This window comes from Myripristis murdjan, chromosome 8 (genome assembly GCF_902150065.1).
Source record: "Myripristis murdjan chromosome 8, fMyrMur1.1, whole genome shotgun sequence".
NCBI lineage: Eukaryota > Metazoa > Chordata > Actinopteri > Holocentriformes > Holocentridae > Myripristis > Myripristis murdjan.
In genome coordinates, this window is record NC_043987.1 from 1,261,924 (window position 1) to 1,282,578 (window position 20,655).

Below are 20,655 nucleotides of genomic sequence, written 5' to 3' on the forward strand. Positions count from 1 at the left end.
CCATGGAGGTCAATTGTTTGTGATGTTGTATGTGTGTGTGTGAATAGATACATGCACATACAGTGCATTCAGAAAGTATTCAGACCCCCTTCACTTTTTTCACTTTTGTTATGTTGCTACAATTGTTGAATTCATTAGATTAAATTAGATTGACTTTATTGTCCACCTTAGTGGAAATTTGTCTTTGGCCTCTCCAAGGCATAAAATCAAACACAAACAGATCGACACACAAGCAAATCATTAAGACACTCCACAGCATACAGTACGATGACAAGAAAATAAATTTTGCAAATGAACATGAAACAGCAGCAGCAGATAAGAGTGTCACAACCCACAGAGAAGAAGTGATGGTCACATCATATTCAGTGATTGTATTGCATGTGGAATAAAAAATTTCTTATCAATGTTCCGGCCTGCCTTTGGAACCCTGAATCTATGGCCAGATGGGAGCAGTTCAAACTCTGAACTCAAAGGGTGTGAAGCATCTTCAGATATTTGTCTGGCCTTCCTGACTACTGCTTTGTCAAACACTTCACAAAGTTGCTGTTGTGGCTTCCCAACCACCTTCCCTGCAGTATTAACAATTTTGGAGAGCCTATTTTTATGCTTCACACTTAAATTGCCAAACCAAGCAGCTATGTTGAATTGTAAAATACTTTCAACCAGGCCTTTGTATGCCATTTCCAGAATGTGTTGACTAACACCAAAGCTCTTTAGTTTCCTTATTAAAAGAGTCGCTGATTTGCTCTCTTAAAAATGCTCTCTTTGCAGGTAACTGGCCTGACACCAGTCCTGCAACACAGAGATCTGTCTGAAATAGGCCTCCTCGTGTGTGGCATTATTTTCAGACATTAGCCCAACCTTGGCTATGTCATCAGCATATTTAAAAAGTTGAACATTATTAAGATTCACCGCCATGTCATTAGTATAAATGGAAAACAGCAAAGCTGACAGCACACAGCCTTGTGGTGCTCCAGTGTTTAAAACCAATTCATCTGAGTAAACCCGTTCATAAAAACTCTCTGAGGTCGATCAGTTAGAAAACTTCTGATCCAGTGAATAAGCATTCACCGTCATCTTAAAAAGCCAATCTAAAAGAATGTCAATTTGGATAGTGTTAAAAGCAGAACTAAAATCAATAAAAAGAACCCTGGCAATTGATTTTGGCTGTTGCAGATGTTTTGCTCTACGATCCACAAGGGTAACAGTTGCATTCATTTTTTTTCTCATTAATCTCTACTCAGTACCCCATAATGACAAAGTGAAAACAGAATCGTAGAAATTTTTGCAAATTTATTAAAAAGGAAAAACTGAAATATCACATTCACATCAGTATTCAAGTCCCCCCCTCCTTTCCCCCTTTTTTAAATAAAGAAATCAAGTGAATTTGCTCAGGTTTCTAAAGGTTAAACACAAGAAATCTGACATTGATCCAGCATTACTGATCTGATGTATATTGTACTCTAAAAAGGTTTTTCCACTAATTTTTAGTTCATTCTTCTGTCAAATTTCTGGTAATTGTGTGGTATTTTTTTGCAAATTTTCTGTGTTGGAATGCCTTTTAAATTTTTTTTTTTTTTTTTTGTAAATTACTTAATAATGTTGCAATCATTTTTTTTTTGCTAATTTGTTAATTGCCTTTTGAAAGAAATCAAGTAAATTTGCTCTTGTTTTAAAAGGGTTAAACCAGGTTGATGCAACAGAAATGATTGGACATTATTTTACTTTTGTCCCACCCTGATGTTGACCTTTAGACATGTATCCAGCCTTAAGAGGTCAGCATGTTTTGTGTTGCCTCAGCCCCACTGCATTCTCTTTCCCTATTATTAAAAAAGTCCAGCAAGTTTGATGTGTGCTGTTGGAGCTGTCTGTCACTGCAGCACAGTGTAAGTTCAGGAAGCCATCAGGAGCAGAGCAGCTAAATGCGTGTGCAGCCACATAGCGGCGTGGTGGTTTTGGTTGGACACAGTCATGTCTACAATGTGTTTGCAGCACAGTGATGAAGGACTGAGCATCTCCCCACATAAACAGAAGAGCCTCTGCAGCCACACCTGCAGTGATGGTCAAACTTGTTACTTTCAAAGGCCCCCTCCCTGTGCCCAAGAAAATTTTCCATGGACCCCAAGACATGATATTTTCTCTGCTATATTTTTCCTGTAATCATGAACTAGGTGCTCACCTCCAAAAAACATTTTTGATTAAAAGAGAACTTTTTGCTATTTATGTGAGTATATTGCGTCACTACAACATAACTACTGAATAAACATAAAAAGAACAATGTGCTTTGTAAAATAAAACTGCCTGTTGCATGTGGCAGTATATAGTTTTACTGTTGCTTTTTAAACTTGACACAAAAATGAGTAGATATAAGAAAGTCTATATGCTCAGTAAAATAAATGTGTTGTGCAATTGCAAGATTTTATTAGGGATTTTAAAAAATCTAAATGAAACGAATTTGTAAGGATGGACATTTTTAATGCCTCAGTTAGAAAACCTAATCATTCAAATAATTAATGTAGCTTACCTATTGTTGTGTTCTCCACATTTTGTTGCTCCGGATCCAGCGCTAGCATAGCATCTGCCTTTTCGTTTTGTTACTTGTTGGGGCTAATCCTAACCCTCAGCACCTGGCTGAGTAATCATTAAGTCATTTGCTGCTGATCAATAACCCTATCAGTCCAGATATGTTATGGTCATGCTGTGTTCAGGAACAGGAAAAACATCCTGCAGAATAATTGTAATTCTCTGTCATTATTTTCATTCTGCTTATCATTTGTCCAGCACTGGTGTCATATATAAAGGATGGATAGAATTAGTTTTGGACTGAAACTTGAGATGGTGAATATGGAAACTGTGAGATGAGACTTATGAGATGCCCAAAGGCATCATGTGGCCCAGAAGAGTTTACTGTATATGGCAGAGCAAAGAGGCCAGTAAGCCACTTCCTCTTTCACTGTGATTAAGGAAACATGACAGGCCACAGAAGGAGGCACAGCTGTGTTGTACTTTCTGTACTGATGAGGAGTTAACTGATTTCCTATGAGAAGTTTTGACAGAACCTGAACAAAACTGACTTGTGCTGCGTTAATGTCATCAAGGAAAATGGACCATGACAGTGATTTTGCATGTTAAACGTAATATCTACAAAATGTACACTACCATTCAAAAGTTTGGACACACCTTCTCATTTAATGTTTTTTCTTTATTTTCATGACTACTTACATTGTCACTTCTCACTGAAGGCATCACAAATATGAGTGAACACATGGAATTATGTAGTAAACAAAAAAGTGTGAAATAACTCAAAACATGTTTTATATTTTAGATTCTTCAAAATAGCCACCCTTTGCTTTGATTACTGCTCTGCACATTCTTGGCATTCTCTCGATGATGAGTTTCACGAGGTAGTCACCTGAAATGGTTTTCCAACAGTCTTGAAGGAGTTCCCAGAGATGCTGAGCACTTGTTGGCCCTTTTGCCTTCACTCTGCAGTCCATTTCATCCCAAACCATCTCGATTGGGTTTAAGTCAGGTGAGGTCATCTGGCGCAGCACTCCATCACTCTCCTTCTTGGTCAAATATCCCTTACACAGCCTGGAGGTGTGTTTGGGCTCATTGTCCTGTTGAAAAATAAATGATCGTCCAACTAAACACAAACCAGATGGGATGGCATGTCGCTGCAGGATGCTGTGGTAGCCATGCTGATTCAGCGTGCCTTCAATTTTGAATAAATCCCCAACAGTGTCACCAGCAAAACACCCCACACCATCACACCTCCTCCTCCATGCTTCACAGTGGGAACCATGCATGTAGAGACCATCCGTTCACCTTTTCTGCGTTGCACAAAGACACAATGGGTGCATAGGCGCAGTTTGACTTTTTGACTTGGGGGGGCAACACGAGGGGAGGGCGTGTGACGTTAGAGGACATTAGAAATTTATTTCAACTGTATAGTGAAATGGTGCAATCTGGTGCAATGTGGGGGTGACAGACCATGTAACAACTGACACACGTTTATCCTGCTGATACAGTAGATTCACCACATATCAGCATATTTTCCTTGGAAATCTATAAAAGATACGTTAGCTTGCCACTAGCCCTATGAGCAACCTAGTACAATGAGCACATAGTCAGCAGCAACAATCAAAGATCTCAAATTTGGACTCATCAGACCAAAGCACAGATTTCCACTGGTCTAATGTCCATTCCTTGTGTTTCTTGGCCCAAACAAATCTCTTCTGCTTGTTGCCTCTCCTTAGCAGGTTTCCTAGCAGCTATTTGACCATGAAGGCCTGATTGGCGCAGTCTCCTCTTAACAGTTGTTCTAGAGATGGGTCTGCTGCTACAACTCGGTGTGGCATTTATCTGGTCTCTGATCTGAGCTGCTGTTAACTTGCCATTTTCTTAAAGTAGCGATGGACTGTCGTTTCTCTTTACTTAGCTGATTGGTTCTTGCCATAATATGAATTTTAACAGTTGTCCAATAGGGCTGTCGGCTGTGTAGTAACCTGACTTCTGCACAACACAACTGATGGTCCCAACCCCATTAAGAAGGCAAGAAATTCCACAAATGAAGCCTGACAAGTCACACCTGTGAAGTGAAAACCATTTCAGGTGACTACATCATGAAGCTCATTGAGAGAAGGCCAACGGTTTGCAGCACTGTCAACAAAGCAAAGGGTGGTGGCTTTGAGGAATCTAAAATATAAAACATATTTAGAGTTATTTAATAATTTTTTCTTTGCTACATAATTCCATAAATCTTTCTTCATGTATCTACAATGTAGAAAGTAGTAAAAATAAAGAAAAAACATTGAATGAGAAGGTGTGTCCAAACTTTTGACTGGTGTATATATTTCACATCTCTGTTTCTGTTTCTCTAAAAGCAGTCATATTTCAGAGTTCCCACATCATTTTTCCTAGCTTTTATCCAGACATTGGTTTCCTTTCATTCCACTACTATATGTAAAATGAACTTTCAGAGACTTCAAACTTTCTTCACACCAGTATTCCATCACTGTAACAAAGTTATCCACATTATTTTCCTAAAAGATGACTTGAAATAGAGTTCCTGGGGAAATATTTGGTTTACACAGTGAATAAACAGTTCTGTGGTTTCTGAATGACTTTGTTAGTCACAGAAGCAGAACATTATAAGTTGGACATTTCAACCAAAAATTCACATTTCAAAATTGAGGGATTTTGTATATTGTGAAAACTTCAATACCCCACATTATTTGCAAAATGGTTTGTTGAAATGTAAAATATGGCTAAGTCGTAGTAAATAAAAAAAAACACTGGTATGGTACTTTTTAAATATAATGATGACTTTGAGTTATTGTCACGTAGGAATTCATTTGAAGAGACTTTCTTTTCATTGAGACTGTTATGAAACCTTGGTCTCTCCCTTCAGACTGGATGTATGTATACTCAGTGATGGTAATTGTGAATTCATTTTTTACAGTGTAAACCAAAAAACATCTTGTTGACAACCACAAACCAAAATTCCAGCCAGTGGTTGTATCCTGCTATGGCATTTTCAAAATGAAAACTGTTAATTTTATCCTTTTTATTCAAACTGAGTTAGTCATTTACTACACATGAGTAGTGTTTTCTGAAAGCCAAACTGCAGTATTTTCATTGCCATTTCTCCACAGCAGTGTTGCTACTATCTACTAATAAACATTTTCACATTAAATCAAACAAACAAACCTCTCCAGATCATTCCAGATCTCAGAGGCATAGCGAATGTCAAAACCAGGGCAAGGCAGCTCATCATCTCACCTCACTCATGTCATTAATTTTTATGGCAAGATATGGTCTCTTTTCAAGTGTTGTACTGAGACATAGGGCCCATTCATACCTACCTTGTTTGGTCTGGACCAAAATGAACCTGGTGGTCTTGGTCCAGATCAGACAGAACCATGGTTTCCTTCCTTTTTAGTGTGAAAACATTTTTTGGATGGTTTGGACTTCTGGGTCACCATCATCAGAACTGGGACAGGAAAAAAAGGAAAGATGAGCTGAGGTGGACACATGGGGAGAGGAGGAGACCAAGTTTTTAATTGAAATATGGTCCAATGACTTATAAAAAGTCAACTGGAAAAAACAGCTAAATATGCTGACATTTTTCAGGGACACATTAGAGAACGGGAGAGCCCTTGATGCTTGATGTGGTAACAAAATAAATCCCTTAATTTTTCTCCATTAATTCAAATGGTGAATTGACAATACACTGTCATCAAATGTACAACTCAATCAGTGTCAAGTATGAGAAGACACAGCCCACATAGGTTATAATGACAGGACGAAGGCATGTCATGTGAAGTGCTTTAGTTCAGTGTGAAACTAAACCTAGCCAGATCAAGTGTATACAATGCAGGTTCATTGTGTTCTGTTGAGTTCTGCCAACTTTGTAGCAGTAACATTTAAGTTTTAGTTCTATGTTTAGTTGCAGATGCCCTGGCCTTCAAATGATTTTTCCAGATGTAAGAAAACATATTTGTTCTGTGCAGACCACGACAAAAATCACACCATCATCACTTTAATAGCTTTTTTGGTAAAAAAAAACAAAAACAAACCTTACACATTGTTTAGCCCTAATCTGAGTGAAGTTGTTCCTGTGAGTCATATATCTCAATGGAAAATTGTCTCAGAGGTTCAGTAACGAGTGATGAGAATTAGCTGACCTCTCTGAGCAAGCTAATGTAAAAGACAATCATAAGTCAGGGGAGTAAACTGACCTTTTAAAATGTTTACTCAGGAAGTTTTGTCAGCGACTGTGATATCAGCACTGACCTGAACTGGATCAGTGCTGTTTTAAAACTTGTTGATCTTACATTATTCTGTACAGTCAGTACTTCATGCGTTTAGTCACAGTAACCTTAACATGCGGCCAAAGTAACCAAACCCACCAGTGTTATGTCACCCCTAAGATAAGAAAATCAAAGGTCACACAGGAAGCTGAACTTGACCATGCAGTTCATAAGGATGTATGACTGAACAGGACCACTTCACTTTACCAAAAGTCATCCGTATTGTGCATGGATGAAATTTTTGATTTCAGAGCTGGGGGGGGGGGGTGGGGGGTGGGGGGTGGGTTCAGCATGACTTATTTCAGCATCACTTATTTAACACTGAGCACAAAACAAAAAAAGTTCTTGGTATAAGGGTCCCTTTAGGGCAAAATCACTTCAAATGGGGGTCTGCGACCTGTTGAAGGCTGGGTGTCAGCCTGTGGGTCCAGAACATGAAAAACCACTGGTACTAGTACGTGTATGTGTTTTTTGTAAGGTGCCAGCAGAAGTGACTTGCTGCTTCCTGGTTAAGGCGGAAGTGGTTTGCATATTGCTACACATCCTCTATCTGTCAAATACCTCTGTAGGCAATGTGCATCCAGTGTTTGCTGCAAATCATTGACATATTTTTTTGACTCAGTTTTGTCTCTTGAGCTGCTGTAGCCTTATGAAAACTCATTTTGCTACTCTCAAATTGAAAGGTCTGATTCTAGAAAATGAGTTGAAAATGAGAGATGTTTGTAATTTCCTGTATTTATGTCATGCAATTCAGTATAGCTACGTTAGGACCAAGGCGCTGCTAGTCAACAAAAAGCAACCACCCCACTTAGGAAACAGGAAGTATTTTCCATTTTCATACCACTGGTGCCAGAGAATGCATGAGAATTCATCACCTTCTTTTACTGGAGTATGTTTGTCTATACTTGTTTGTGCTATTGGGAGTATTTGTCTGTTTTTAAATGCTGTTTTAATTCTGCATTTTCTCAAACACTGGTGGCAGTGTTTGGCACCGTGTCACAGCTGACTGACTACAGGCGAAAACACAAGCATCCCATCTATGAACAGCTTTTCATAGTACACCATACATTGCATACTAGAGCTGATATCCAGATGTATCACTCAGTGCATGCATACCAGAGTTCATACAAATTTAGTGTGTGTATATGGCACAATGAACACACACACAACATCTGACTGCAGATGTTACATGCCATAAGCACATTTTCTAACAGGGAGGAAGACTGAGACAGAGTTGTTATTATATTGTATTGAGGGAAATCTTAAACAAGTCTGTGTGTGTGTGTGTGTGTGTGTGTGTGTGTGTGGGTCAGGAGGTGGGAGGATGTCTGTGGAGGTGGACGCGTTGCTGCAAGAGGCAAAGGAGAGCATTGAAGCAGCCCAGAACTACCGCAGTGAACTCCAGCAGCGCCTGCATGGCCTCAACCAGGCCCGCAAACAGGTACTGCAGCTGCCCTACACATTTAGGATTCTACCACTGTATACAGTGTTAAAGGGATAGTTCACCCATTTAAAAAAAAAAAAAAAAAAAAAGATTTATTATTTATTTATATATTGTGTTACCTGGGGGGAACTCCACCTCAGTGGCAGGAGGCTAACAGTTAGCATTTAGAGCATCCAGCCAGTATCCAGCACTCAGTAACACTGAGAGGAAGATAGCACCACTACTGTCCTACAAAACAGAGGTTCAGTATGTTAGGTTCATTAAGTCAGAGGGTTGGAGGTAGGAATTAGGTCAATTATGACCTCTGGGTGTTCAAGCTACACAAAGTCAGGAAAAAATGCATGCCACTACAGTTGTAGCTTTGCTTGCTTGTTCCAAACACCGAAAACTGATTCTTAGATATGCAGCCTTCAAGAGAGAAGACACTGAAGAAGGCATTAATGACAAATTATATGCGTGATAGCATAACTGTATAGTTCCATGTTATAGGTTTACACAACTACTGTTGCATGTTGCCAAAGTATGTCATGCTAAAAATCTACTTGAATGTGGTTGAAAAATATAGAAATACATATTTTCTCGTGAGTAGCTATGTTGATGTGCAGTCACATTTTTTAGAGTTGAGAACTCAGAGTTGAGAACCTTGCTCAAGTTCTGGACCAGGAATTCCAAGATGACAGTTTTTTTTTTTTTTTTTTTTGTATGTTCATTTCATATTTTTATTCTACCTCATTTTAAGCTGTTCTATCTTATTCTAATCTTTTCGTCTGTGCATTATGTATATTAAATTGCTTTTATGTACCTGATTTTATACTGCTACTGATGTTTGATGTTAATGTCTTTTAATGCCTGCTTAAAACCACATTTCCTTCAGTTAATCTTAAGTCCTTAGATAACCTTGGAACATAATTAATATATGTTAGGGATCAACCAAGGTAAGTTACCTCTTATTGATAATCAGGTAGGGGCTGATCATAGCACTGCTGTGCAAAGTAAAGTGAAGTGCTCTGTTGTGTATGTGTTCTTGACTAGTAGAGCCCCACAGTATGTTTTCTCTCTCTCTCTGCTATCTCTTCCTTCCCTCTGCTGTCTGGATTCATTCACCCAGCTACTCAGAATAAACAGTGCTGCTGTTTCCTGCTGCTGTGGACGCACAGCAAGCAGGATGGATGAAAGGATAGAAAGAGACAAAAGAGATGTAAACAGATAGTTCACCCATTTTGAAAAATATGATATTATTTCACTTCCCCTGTAGCTGTTATGTAGGACAGCAGTTTTGCCATCATCTCTCATCGTTACTTAGTGCTGGATACTGGCTGGATGCTCCAAATGCTAACTGTTAGCCTCCTGCCATTGAGGTGGACTTCCCCCCAGCTAACATTCTGCAAAAGAACCTCCTGACAGCATAATCCTGGTGTTCTAAATACAAACCACTGCATGGTGGGTCTAAAAGTTTAAGGTGACATTAATATGTGTTGGAAATATTACAGGTAGAGTGTGCTTGAATGACCCAGTAAACGTAAACATGAATTCAAATTTATGAGATGCCCAAGATGCAAAAATGTGATACTATCATTCTTTGTTAAAGGTGCCACACATAACAAACATTTAGACATTAAACTCAAAATCGCAATTCTGAAAGTGATGAGAATGTTCTTCATTCTGCCATTGCTGGTCAAAGCAGGGAACTTTCCCCACCCCCTCCCCATCTCAGCTGCTCCTGGATCCAGGCAGCTTTTTTCCCATAACCCTCTTCTATCCCTGGGGATGACTCACAAGAGGACAGGAATCTGAGGAAATGTCTCTCTCTCTCTCTCTCTCTCTCTCTCTCTCTCTCTCTCTCTCTCTCTCTCTCTCTCTCTCTCATATACACATGCACAGAGATAAGTGTGTGTGTGTGTGTGTCTGTGTGTGTGTTTCAGACAATGCTATCACAGCAGCATCTTGTCCTTGTAAGAGGGGGAGGCCAAACATCCGGAAAAACTCTCTTGTCTCTCTCCTTATGTCTTTTGTTATCTCAATCTCTCTCCCTGGCTCTCTCAGTCAGTAAGATCATCTCCCCCTTACACACAGACCTCCCATGATAGACAACCAGTTTGATAAAAGATAATATTTTTAGTTTAACCATTCTTCCCCGACCCAAAATATTGATCATTAGTCATCTGCACAGCACTGATAGCCGACAGGACATAATGTGTCATCTCCCGCAGGAAACAACTTGCATCTGCTCTGCTGCACATTCAAAACCTTTTGAATACACAATGTCAGTTTATTATCTCAAAACCAGTGTCTTTTCCTTTGTCAGTCAGCTTGGCATTACATTGCATATTACTCTCACTTTCTATTCATTGTGAAAGTGTGTGTGTTTCTGTGAAGCGTTCATTTTGTCTCTTTAAAAAGGAACTGAAATATGGCTTGTACTACACTAACCACCCAGCTTCCTGACATGGTAGCTGTCTTTTGGCGCTGTATTAGTATCAGTATTGCTGTTTGACTTAGACAGCACTGAAGCTGACACTTGTCCCCTACCCCAGTAAGCCAGTCATCACCTGATGATCAGCAACATTCTGTGTTCCTTACTGAGTTAGTATGGGCTAGTAGCAGGTAGTGGTAGAAGTAGTAGCAGTAGCCATAATAGTCATAGTAGTAGTATAAGTAGCAATAGTAATAGCAGTAGTAACAGTTGCAACTGCAGTAGTATTAGCAATAGTAGTACTGTAGCAGTAGTGATAGCTGTAGTAGTACTGGCAAACGTAGTAGTAGCAATGGTGATAATAGTAGTTGTAATAGCAACAGTAGTAGCTGTTGTGTTCATAGTAGTTGTAGTTGTAGTAGCAACAGTAGTAGCTGTAGCAATAGTAGTAGTGATAGTAATAGTCATCGTAGCAGCAGAAGTAGCAGTGGTGATAGTAGTAGTGATAGTGACTGTAGAGTTGGTAGTAGTGGTAGTAGCAACAGTAGTAGCTGTGGTGATAGTAGTAGTGATAGTAGCAGTTGTAGTAGCAACAGTGGTAGCAGTGTTGATGGTAGTAGTGATAGTAGTAGCTGTAGTGATAGTAATAGGCATAGTAGCAACAGTAATAGCAGTGGTGATAGTAGCAGTGATAGCAGTGATAGTAGTGGCTGTAGTGTTAGTAGTAGTGGTAGTAGCAACAGTAATAGCAGTAGTGATTAGACTTAGATTAGACTTAGATTAGACTTTATTGTCCCAGAGGGAAATTTGGCTTCACAGTCTGTACACAAGAACACAAAAGAGGAGCACATAACAACATAGCATAACACAAAAACACAGAGATCTCCAGACCAGAAGCCTCCCACCACCATCCAACACATTAGCGGGGCAGTTTGTTAAGTGCTGCAGTGGCTAAGTGGACAAAACTCCTGGTGACCCGAACCCTCTTCCATGTTTGAGTTCTATACCGCCAGCCCGACTGCAGAAGTTCAAAGTAGTGATGGAGGGGGTGATCGGTGTCATTAGTTATTATAAGTGCACGGCATGTGATGGCTTTATCAATCATGTCAGGAAGTTGGGGTGTGGGTAGACCAAGAACCTTGGAGGCTATTCATGTAATACTGAGGAGTTTGTTTTTGTTAGCTACAGTCAGCAGGTGGAAGAAGCATGGTAGACAGTGTAGCAGAATAGGTTACATAATACTTTTGTACAGTAACAGCAGAAGATACAGATAACATAAAGTCTTTGTTGAGATCGTGTGTGCACAGAAGTAATGTGTTGATCAAAACTGAGTCTACTGTCCAGGGTGAGTCCAAGATATGTACAATGATCAACCTGTTCAACTGTCTTTCCATGAACGGAGAGTGGGTCCAGTCTAGTATGGGGAGCGTTGATGACCAGTTCTTTCATTTTGTCCACATTCAACTGTAAGTAGTTGTCTGTGCACCACTGTATGAAGTGAGAGATTGTGTTTTGGTAACCTGTAACAGACCTATGGTTATTGTGTAATGCAAGAATGGCAGCATCATCTGAGTATTTATGTGATGTTAGTGTGAGGGCTAGTACAGTCATTCGTATAAAGAGTGTACAGAAAGGGACTGAGGACACAGCCCTGGGGGGCACCGGTGTTTGTGATGACAGTTGATGATGATGCTGGACCTACTTTGACAGTCTGGGGTCTATTGCTAAGATTGGATGGTGTTGGATAGTGTTAAAGGCAGAACTAAAATCAACAAAAAGAATTGTAGCAAAGTTGTCCATGGATGAATCCAGATGTTGAAGGAGGGAATGGAGGAGGCATGCCACAGCATCCTCTGTCCCCTGCTTGGCTCTGTAGACAAACTGATAGGGGTCCAGCTGAGGTCTGACAGCTGGTAGGTTGATGTTCAGGATCAGTTTTTCCAAGCATTTCATGATTATTGACGTCAGCGCAAGTGGACAATAGTGATTGGGTTCTGAGGGGCGGGGCCTCTTGGGTACCGGAATAATGGTGGAGCTTTTCCAGAGGGTGGGTGCTGAGGCTGTCCTGTAGGATTCTCAGAAGATGGAGTGCAGGATAGGGGAGAGCTCCATGGCACACAGCTTGAGCACCTTGGCTGGGATGCCATCAGGTCCAGGTGCCTTGCCAGGTTTGCACCTGGCCAGCTGCCATTGAACGTCCTCCTGTGTGAAGGGAGGCTGCGTGGGCTCCTGAAAGGGGAGGGCTCTCAACAGTTCCTCACAGTCAGCAGAGTGGTTATGGATGTCAAACCATTTGTAGAAAGTGTTCAGAGTGTTTGCAAAGGTGGTAGGGTCTGGTGATAGTAGAAGCTGTAGTAGTAGTGTCAAAGTTATGTCATTTAAGACAAATGTGGCTGAACTCACAAAAAGATGAGGATCAGAGGATCGCTTCAAAGGACTAGGTTTTGTTTTCCTTTTGAAATAAAAATGATTCAGGTAACCATAATGTAAGTCCTGGATTATGGTGACATCATGTACTGTACACACTGTTTTACCATGTTATTTAACAAACTATTAAATAGGGCATTGGCCTGGCTAGTTAGCCCATTATTTCACAGGATTACATCCTGACCTTTTGGTCTTACAATTGTAGGTGCGAGGCAGTTCGGGGCAGGCTCGCGAAGCCCTCCGGAAGCACTTCACGGAGCTACAGGTGGCGGCAGGGCGGTTGCTGAATGAGCGTTTGGCTGCCCTGCTGGCTGAGGTGGATGCTATCGAGACGGACAGCATCAGGCCACTGGACGACTGCCAGAGCCTCATCGAGCACGGGGTGGGCCAGGCCGATGAGCTGCTGAGAGAGGGTGGGTCACAATTGAAATGTCTGCTGTTGGACAGACCCTGTGAACACATCTACAACAAGCATGTTTTCCAAGGAAAAATCCTGGCTTTGCTCTTGTAGTCATGTATTTTTGGCCATAGGAGCAGCTCACACTGTGTAGGTTGGCGATGCTGTGGCCTGTTCCACTGCTGAAGAGACAGCTCCTGCTTCTGCTGCTGAGGGTGGGAGGCTGACTGCTGCTCTATGTCTTTCTTTCTCAGGGGAAGCAGCTCTGCGTAGTGGACTGGGGGAGAAGGAGGACAAGCTGGGCAGCTTCACCAAGAAGGCCTTGCACATCCAGCTGGACAGGTAGACAGACTGTGTGTGTGTGCGCTCTGGCAAATTACTAACATTGTTTTGGTGTCAGCTGATGCTGGCCATATTTCATGCTGTCTGAAAACAAAGAACTGCACAACACAACAGTGGTCATACAAAAGTAATGCAAACAAATAAACTGTTGCAAATATAAAAATTGAGCATCCATTTTTATTCATGCAATTACAATTACTTGTGAAAGTGCAATCAAATCATTTCTTCCTGGCACAAAGCTACTAACTGGAAGTTTCCTTCAGAGGCTGCTGAAACTACTTTCCAGTTCAAGTGGTATAATAACATTAACAACACAAATTTCCTCAAAAATGGAAACCAGGATTTGTTATTTATATTGGCATAATGCACTTTTTTGGGTTGTTGGGAGCTGTTTTGCTGTAGAGGACATCACTCTGCCAAAGTTCAATTTTGCTTTAATGCATGGGAAGGATAGCAGGTTAAACAGTTCTGGGAGAGGGTGAACAGAGAATAGATATTTTACAGACATTTAAGAATAGCCCAGGCCATTTTAACTGTCAGTTAAAAAATTGTTGGTCAGTGATAAATTTGTTAGTTTGGCAGTATATCTGGATGATACTGGCCTTCTCTTAAAGCTCTACCAGAACAGTTTGAAACTTGATGACTTTGGCAGCTCTATAAGACTCTTAGTTTCTGAGTTTTACATTGCTGTGACAAAGATGACTTGCCACTCCTCCTTCCAGACTGCAGAGAAAAGACTAGAAGAGCTAGAATAATGTTGCATAAGTAGGCAAGGTATTTTTGCCACGACACGAGATGTGTTTATTGGGAGCCAAATTCATGTCAGTCAGTTGTAACCGTCCAGCTGTTTTGTCCTAGTTTGCCAGAGGTGCCGGCGCTGGTGGATGTACCGTGTGTCTCGGCCCAGCTGGATGACTCCCTGCTGGGGCTGCTGAGGGAGCGGGTGTCCCGCCATGGCTCCGTGTCCTCCCACCCTCCTGTCCAGATAGAGGAGCTGCAGGAGAGACCCGGTAGTATCCTGGTTCGCTGGTGTAAGGTCAGGGAGGGGGAGGGACACACACACACACACACACACACACACAATCAATTATTTGCAATTTATTGTTTTAATATTACTCATCTGTATTAATTTTGATGTGATCTAGCTACTTCAAAGCTAAAGTCCTTTCCTATGTGGTGTTTCTGTTATTTTGTCCATCCCTAATATATATTTAGTCACTTACCTGCATACACATACGTCGCTAGCACAGTCAGACACAGAGATCCAGGTGACAGATGTGTGTGTGTGTGTCTCAGGTGGATGAGGACTTTGCGGCAGCAGATTACCGGCTGCAGTACCGGCGGTGTGGCAGCGGGGGCCAGTATGAGGACGCCTATATTGGGCGGGATTGCGAATTCCTGGTCCTCCACCTGGACCCCCACACCGAGCATCTGTTCAGGGTGTGTGCCCGAGGGGAGGGTCGCACTGAGTGGAGCCCCTGGAGCATCCCACAGACTGGGTACACCACACTGGCACCACATGGTGAGTAGAGACATGGATTTGATTTGCACCATACCTGACAGAGAAGAAAATGTAAACAGAAGCAAACTGAATCGCTCTTTGGAGAAAAAAGATGGAAAAATACATTAAAATTATCCTGTGATATAGGCCTCATAAGTTTTCTCGTCATTTGTCTGTGATTTGTTAGCCAAGACATCCGGATCATAACATCAACCATCTACAGGAGAAATGAATGCAGTTTTTCCAGAGCCTTTATTTTCTCCAGATTATGTGAAAATAAAGATATCTCATTATTTTTAAAATCTGAAAGTGATTGGTGACATCATCCCTTTGAACCCTTCCACTCATTTGATTTCTCTCAAAAACATGGGGGAAAAGGTGATTGGCAAATTACCCAATAAAGTACTGGACATTAGTAAATAGTTTGCAAAATAATAAATAAATAAGCATTTTAAACAAAATTTTAATTGACTAGAAAGTGACCAGAAAATGACCAAAAAAATCAGTTAAAAAAATCAGAAAATGAGCAAAATATTACACCAAAATTAGTAAAACATCACCAGAAAATGAGCAAAATATTACACCAAAATTAGTAAAACATCACCAGAAAATGAGCAAAAAAAAAAGGTTTAGAAATTGCAAGTAAACTATTTATTAATATATTATTCTATTATAAATATATAAATTACAGCAAAATTACCATAAATTTCCCCCAAAAATTACAAATTAAAAGAAATTTTAAAAAGCACATTTTGTGAAGAGGTTGAAATAAATTTCGTACAATGTAAATCCCACCCGGCATGTCTGGGCAGGCAGAACCTTGAATCCAGCACACACACACACACACACACACACACACACACACACACACACACACACACACACACACACATGCATATGTTTTAAAAACAATGGGGCTCAACTGGAAGTGCTTCTCATTTGTCCTTAGTCACTGAGTCACGATGTACACACTGGCCAGTTAAAGAGCCTCTCAGTTTGATTTTGCAAAATAAAACTTCAGTAAACCACAAAACTTTAATGTGGTATGAACCCTCTAAAAGCTAAAATGAAATATCCTTTAGTTCCCTTTACTTTTTCAGAAACATTTCAGAGTTCGTTGGCCTATGAAGATGCAGGGTCTTTTTTTGCTTCTTTATTGATTTGTGTTTGTTTGGTGTGTGTGTGTGTGTGTGTGTGTATGTGTGTGTCAGAAAGTGGAGACTCTTGTCTCAATGAACAATGAGTACTCACATTCAACTGCTCGCCTGTTTCAACTGATCAATTTTTTTTTTTTTTTTTGTAGTTCATGTACACTATGAGTCAAAAGTTTGGACACACATTCTCATTTAATGTTTTTCCTTTATTTTCATGTCTATTTACATTATAGATTCTCACTGAAGGCATCAAAACTATGAATGAACACATATGGAATCATGTAGTAAACAAAAAAAGTGTGAAATACCTCAAAACATGTTTTATATTTGAGATTCTTCAAAATAGCCACCCATTGCTCTGATTACTGCTTTGCACTCTCTTGGCATTCTCTCCATGAGCTTCAAGACGTAGTCAACTGAAATGGCTTTCCAACAGTCTTGAAGGAGTTCCCAGAGGTGTTTAGCACTTGTTGGCCCCTTTGCCTTCACTCTGCGGTCCAGCTCACCCCAAACATCTCGATTGGGTTCAGGTCCGGTGACTGTGGAGGCCAGGTCATCTGCCGCAGCACTCCATCACTCTTCTTCTTGGTCAAATAGCCCTTACACAGCCTGGAGGTGTGTTTGGGGTCATTGTCCTGTTGAAAAACAAATGATCGTCCAACTAAATGCAAACCGGATGGGATGGCATGTCGTTTATGTAGAGACCATCCGTTCACCTTTTCTGTGTCGCACAAAGACACAAGGGGTGGAACCAAAGATCTCAAATTTGGACTCATCAGACCAAAGCACAGATTTCCACTGGTCTAATGTCCATTCCTTGTGTTTCTTGGCCCAAACAAATCTCTTCTGCTTGTTGCCTCTCCTTAGCAGTGGTTTCCTAGCAGCTATTTGACCATGAAGGCCTGATTCGTGCAGTCTCCTCTTAACAGTTGTTCTAGAGATGGGTCTGCTGCTAGAACTCTGTGTGGCATTTATCTGGTCTCTGATCTGAGCTGCTGTTAACTTGCCATTTCTGAGGCTGGTGACTCGGATGAACTTGTCCTCAGAAGCAGAGGTGACTCTTGGTCTTCCTTTCCTGGGTCGGTCCTCATGTGTGCCAGTTTCGTTGTAGCGCTTGATGGTTTTTTCAACTGCGCTTGGGGACACATTCAAAGTTTTTGCAATTTTGCGGCCTGACTGACCTTCAGTTCTTAAAGTAATGATGGACTGTCCTTTCTCTTTACTTAGCTGATTGGTTCTTGCCATAATATCAGTTTTAACAGTTGTCCAATAGGGCTGTCAGCTGTGTAGCAACCTGACTTCTGCACAACACAACTGATGGTCCCAACCCCATTAAGAAGGCAAGAAATTCCACTAATGAACCCTGACAAGGCACACCTGTGAAGTGAAAACCATTTCAGGTGACTACATCATGAAGCTCATTGAGAGAAGGCCAACGGTTTGCAGCACTGTCAACAAAGCAAAGGGTGGCTACTTTGAAGAATGTAAAATATAAAACATATTTAGAGTTATTTAATATTTTTTTCTTTGCTACATAATTCCATAAATCTTTCTTCATATATTTGATATCTTCAGTATGTATCTACAATGTAGAAAGTAGTAAAAATAAAGAAAAAACATTGAATGAGAAGGTGTGTCCAAACTTTTGACTGGTAGTGTATATCTATCTACCTATCTATCTATCTATCTACCTATCTATATCTATATCTATATCTATATCTATATCTATCTATCTATCTACCTATATATATATATATATAGAGAGAGAGAGAGAGAGAGAGAGAGAGAGATATGGATAGACAGATATACAGTGGTGTGAAAAAGTGTTTGCCCCCTCCCTGTTTTCTTATTTTTTTGCAGGTTTGTCACACTTAAATGTTTCAGATCATCAAACAAATTTAAATATAAGACAAAGATAACACAAGTAAACACAAAATGCAGTTTTTAAATGAAGGTTTTTATTATTAAGGCGGAAAAAAAAATCCAAACCTACATGGCCCTGTGTGAAAAAGTGTTTGCCCCCCCTGTTAAAACATAACTTCACTGTGGTTTATCACAGCTGAGTTCAATTTCTCTAGCCACACCCGGGCCTGATTACTGCCATACCTGTTCTCAGTCAAGAAATCACTTAAATAGGACTTCTCTGACAAAGTGAAGTAGACCAAAAGATCCCCAAAAGCTAGACATCATGCTGAGATCCAAAGAAATACGGGAACAAATGGGAAAGAAAGTTATTGAGATCTATCAGTCTGGAAAAGGTTACAAAGCCATTTCTAAAGCTTTGGGACTCCAGTGAACCACAGTGAGAGCCATTATCCACAAATGGATAAAACTTGGAACAGTGGTGAACCTTCCCAGGAGTGGCCGGCCGACCAAAAATACTCCAAGAGTGCAGCTACGACTCATCCAAGAGGTCACAAAAGAAGCCAGAACAACATCTAAAGAACTGCAGGCCTCACTTGCCTCAGTGGAGGTCAGTGTCCATGATTCAACAATAAGAATGAGACTGGACAAAAATGGCATCCATGGGAGAGTTCCAAGGTGAAAACCACTGCTGACCAAAAAGAACACAAAGGCTCGTCTCACATTTGCCAAAAAACATCTTGTTGATCCCCAAGACTTTTGGGAAAATATTCTGTGGACTGACGAGACAAAGGTTGAACTTTTTGGAAGGTGTGCATCCCGTTACATCTGGCATAAAACTAACACAGCGTTTCATAAAAATAACATCATACCAACAGTCAAACATGGTGGTGGTAGTGTGATGGTCTGGGGCTGCTTTGCTGCTTCAGGACCTGGACGACTTGCCATAATTGATGGAACCACGAATTCTGCTCTCTACCAGAAAATCCTGAAGGACAATGTCCGGCCATCAGTTCATGACCTCAAACTCAGGTGCACTTGGGTTACGCAGCAGGACAATGATCCAAAACACACCAGCAAGTCCACCTCTGAATGGCTGAAGAAAAATAAAATGAAGACTTTGGAATGGCCTTGTCAAAGTCCTGACCTGAATCCGATAGAGATACTGTGGCATGACCTTAAAAGGGCAGTTCATGCTCAAAAACCCTCGAATATAGCTAAATTACAACAATTCTGCAAATATGAGTGGGCCAAAATTCCTCCACAGCACTGTAAGAGACTCATTACAAGTTATCGGTGGCCCAACCACTTATTAGGTTTAGGGGGCAAACACTTTTTCACACAGGGCCATGTAGATTTGGATTTTTTTTTGCCTTAATAATAAAAACCTTCATTTAAAAACTGCATTTTGTGTTTACTTGTGTCATCTTTGTCTTATATTTAAATTTGTTTGATGATCTGAAACATTTAAGAGTGACGAACATGCAAAAAAATAAGATATCAGGGAGGGGGCAAACACTTTTTCACACCACTGTATATATAAATATACAGTAGATATAGATATGGATATAGATATAGATGCTGTTGTGGAGCTGCATGGCTTCTAAAATGTGTGTGTGTTTGTGTCTCTTGCACAGAGTGGCACCCCGGCACTGAGGGCTACATCCTGAGCAGCAGGAGAAACATTGCCATGCGCAATGACTCCTCCCCATCGCGCTGTCCTGTCCTGTATTCCAACGCACCTACCTACTTTTGTGGCCAGACACTGACATTCAAGTATGTATACAGTACACACACACACACACACACACACGGCATATTTGTAATGATAGCAAAAATTAATGTGCAAATTAGCAGATGATGCCACATTTGAGCATAGCTGGCAATACTAAAGTACAGCAAACAAACTGCATGAAGAAATGCCCTCATTTTGATAAGCCTGAGTGCTGGACTTACTTTTTTAGGTCCATTTGTGCCCTCATTTTTATTATTTTGTGAACAAAATTCAATGATAACAATATTATTGTGATAGCTATAGAAAAGCAATAACAACAGCAGCAATAGTAGTAATAATGCTAAATCAGGTGTATGGGCGCTTTGTATGTGTGTGTGTGTGTGGTGTTGGGGGGGGGGGGGGGGGGGTGGGGGGGGGGGGGGGGGGACAAAGCAAACGAAATTGATTTAACAGGCACTGAATTATTTACATAATATTATAAAAAAGTAACAGGATATCAATATTTATTTTTTTAAATATCATGGTTATTGTCATTAGAAAGTACATCATGACCATTAATTCATA

General features: G+C 40.6%; 1 protein-coding gene across 1 annotated transcript in view; it reads left to right on the top strand.

Annotated features, from left to right (window-relative positions):
• Positions 1-20,655, top strand: part of crlf3 (cytokine receptor-like factor 3) — a 31,061-nt gene that overhangs the window by 4,097 nt on the left and 6,309 nt on the right. Inside the window, exons 2-7 of the mRNA XM_030059092.1 lie at positions 8,129-8,256; positions 13,305-13,512; positions 13,751-13,838; positions 14,697-14,874; positions 15,135-15,360; positions 19,994-20,132. Coding sequence (XP_029914952.1) covers positions 8,140-8,256; positions 13,305-13,512; positions 13,751-13,838; positions 14,697-14,874; positions 15,135-15,360; positions 19,994-20,132 — 956 coding nt within the window. The 5' untranslated portion in view covers positions 8,129-8,139. The remainder of the gene's footprint in view (positions 1-8,128; positions 8,257-13,304; positions 13,513-13,750; positions 13,839-14,696; positions 14,875-15,134; positions 15,361-19,993; positions 20,133-20,655) is intronic.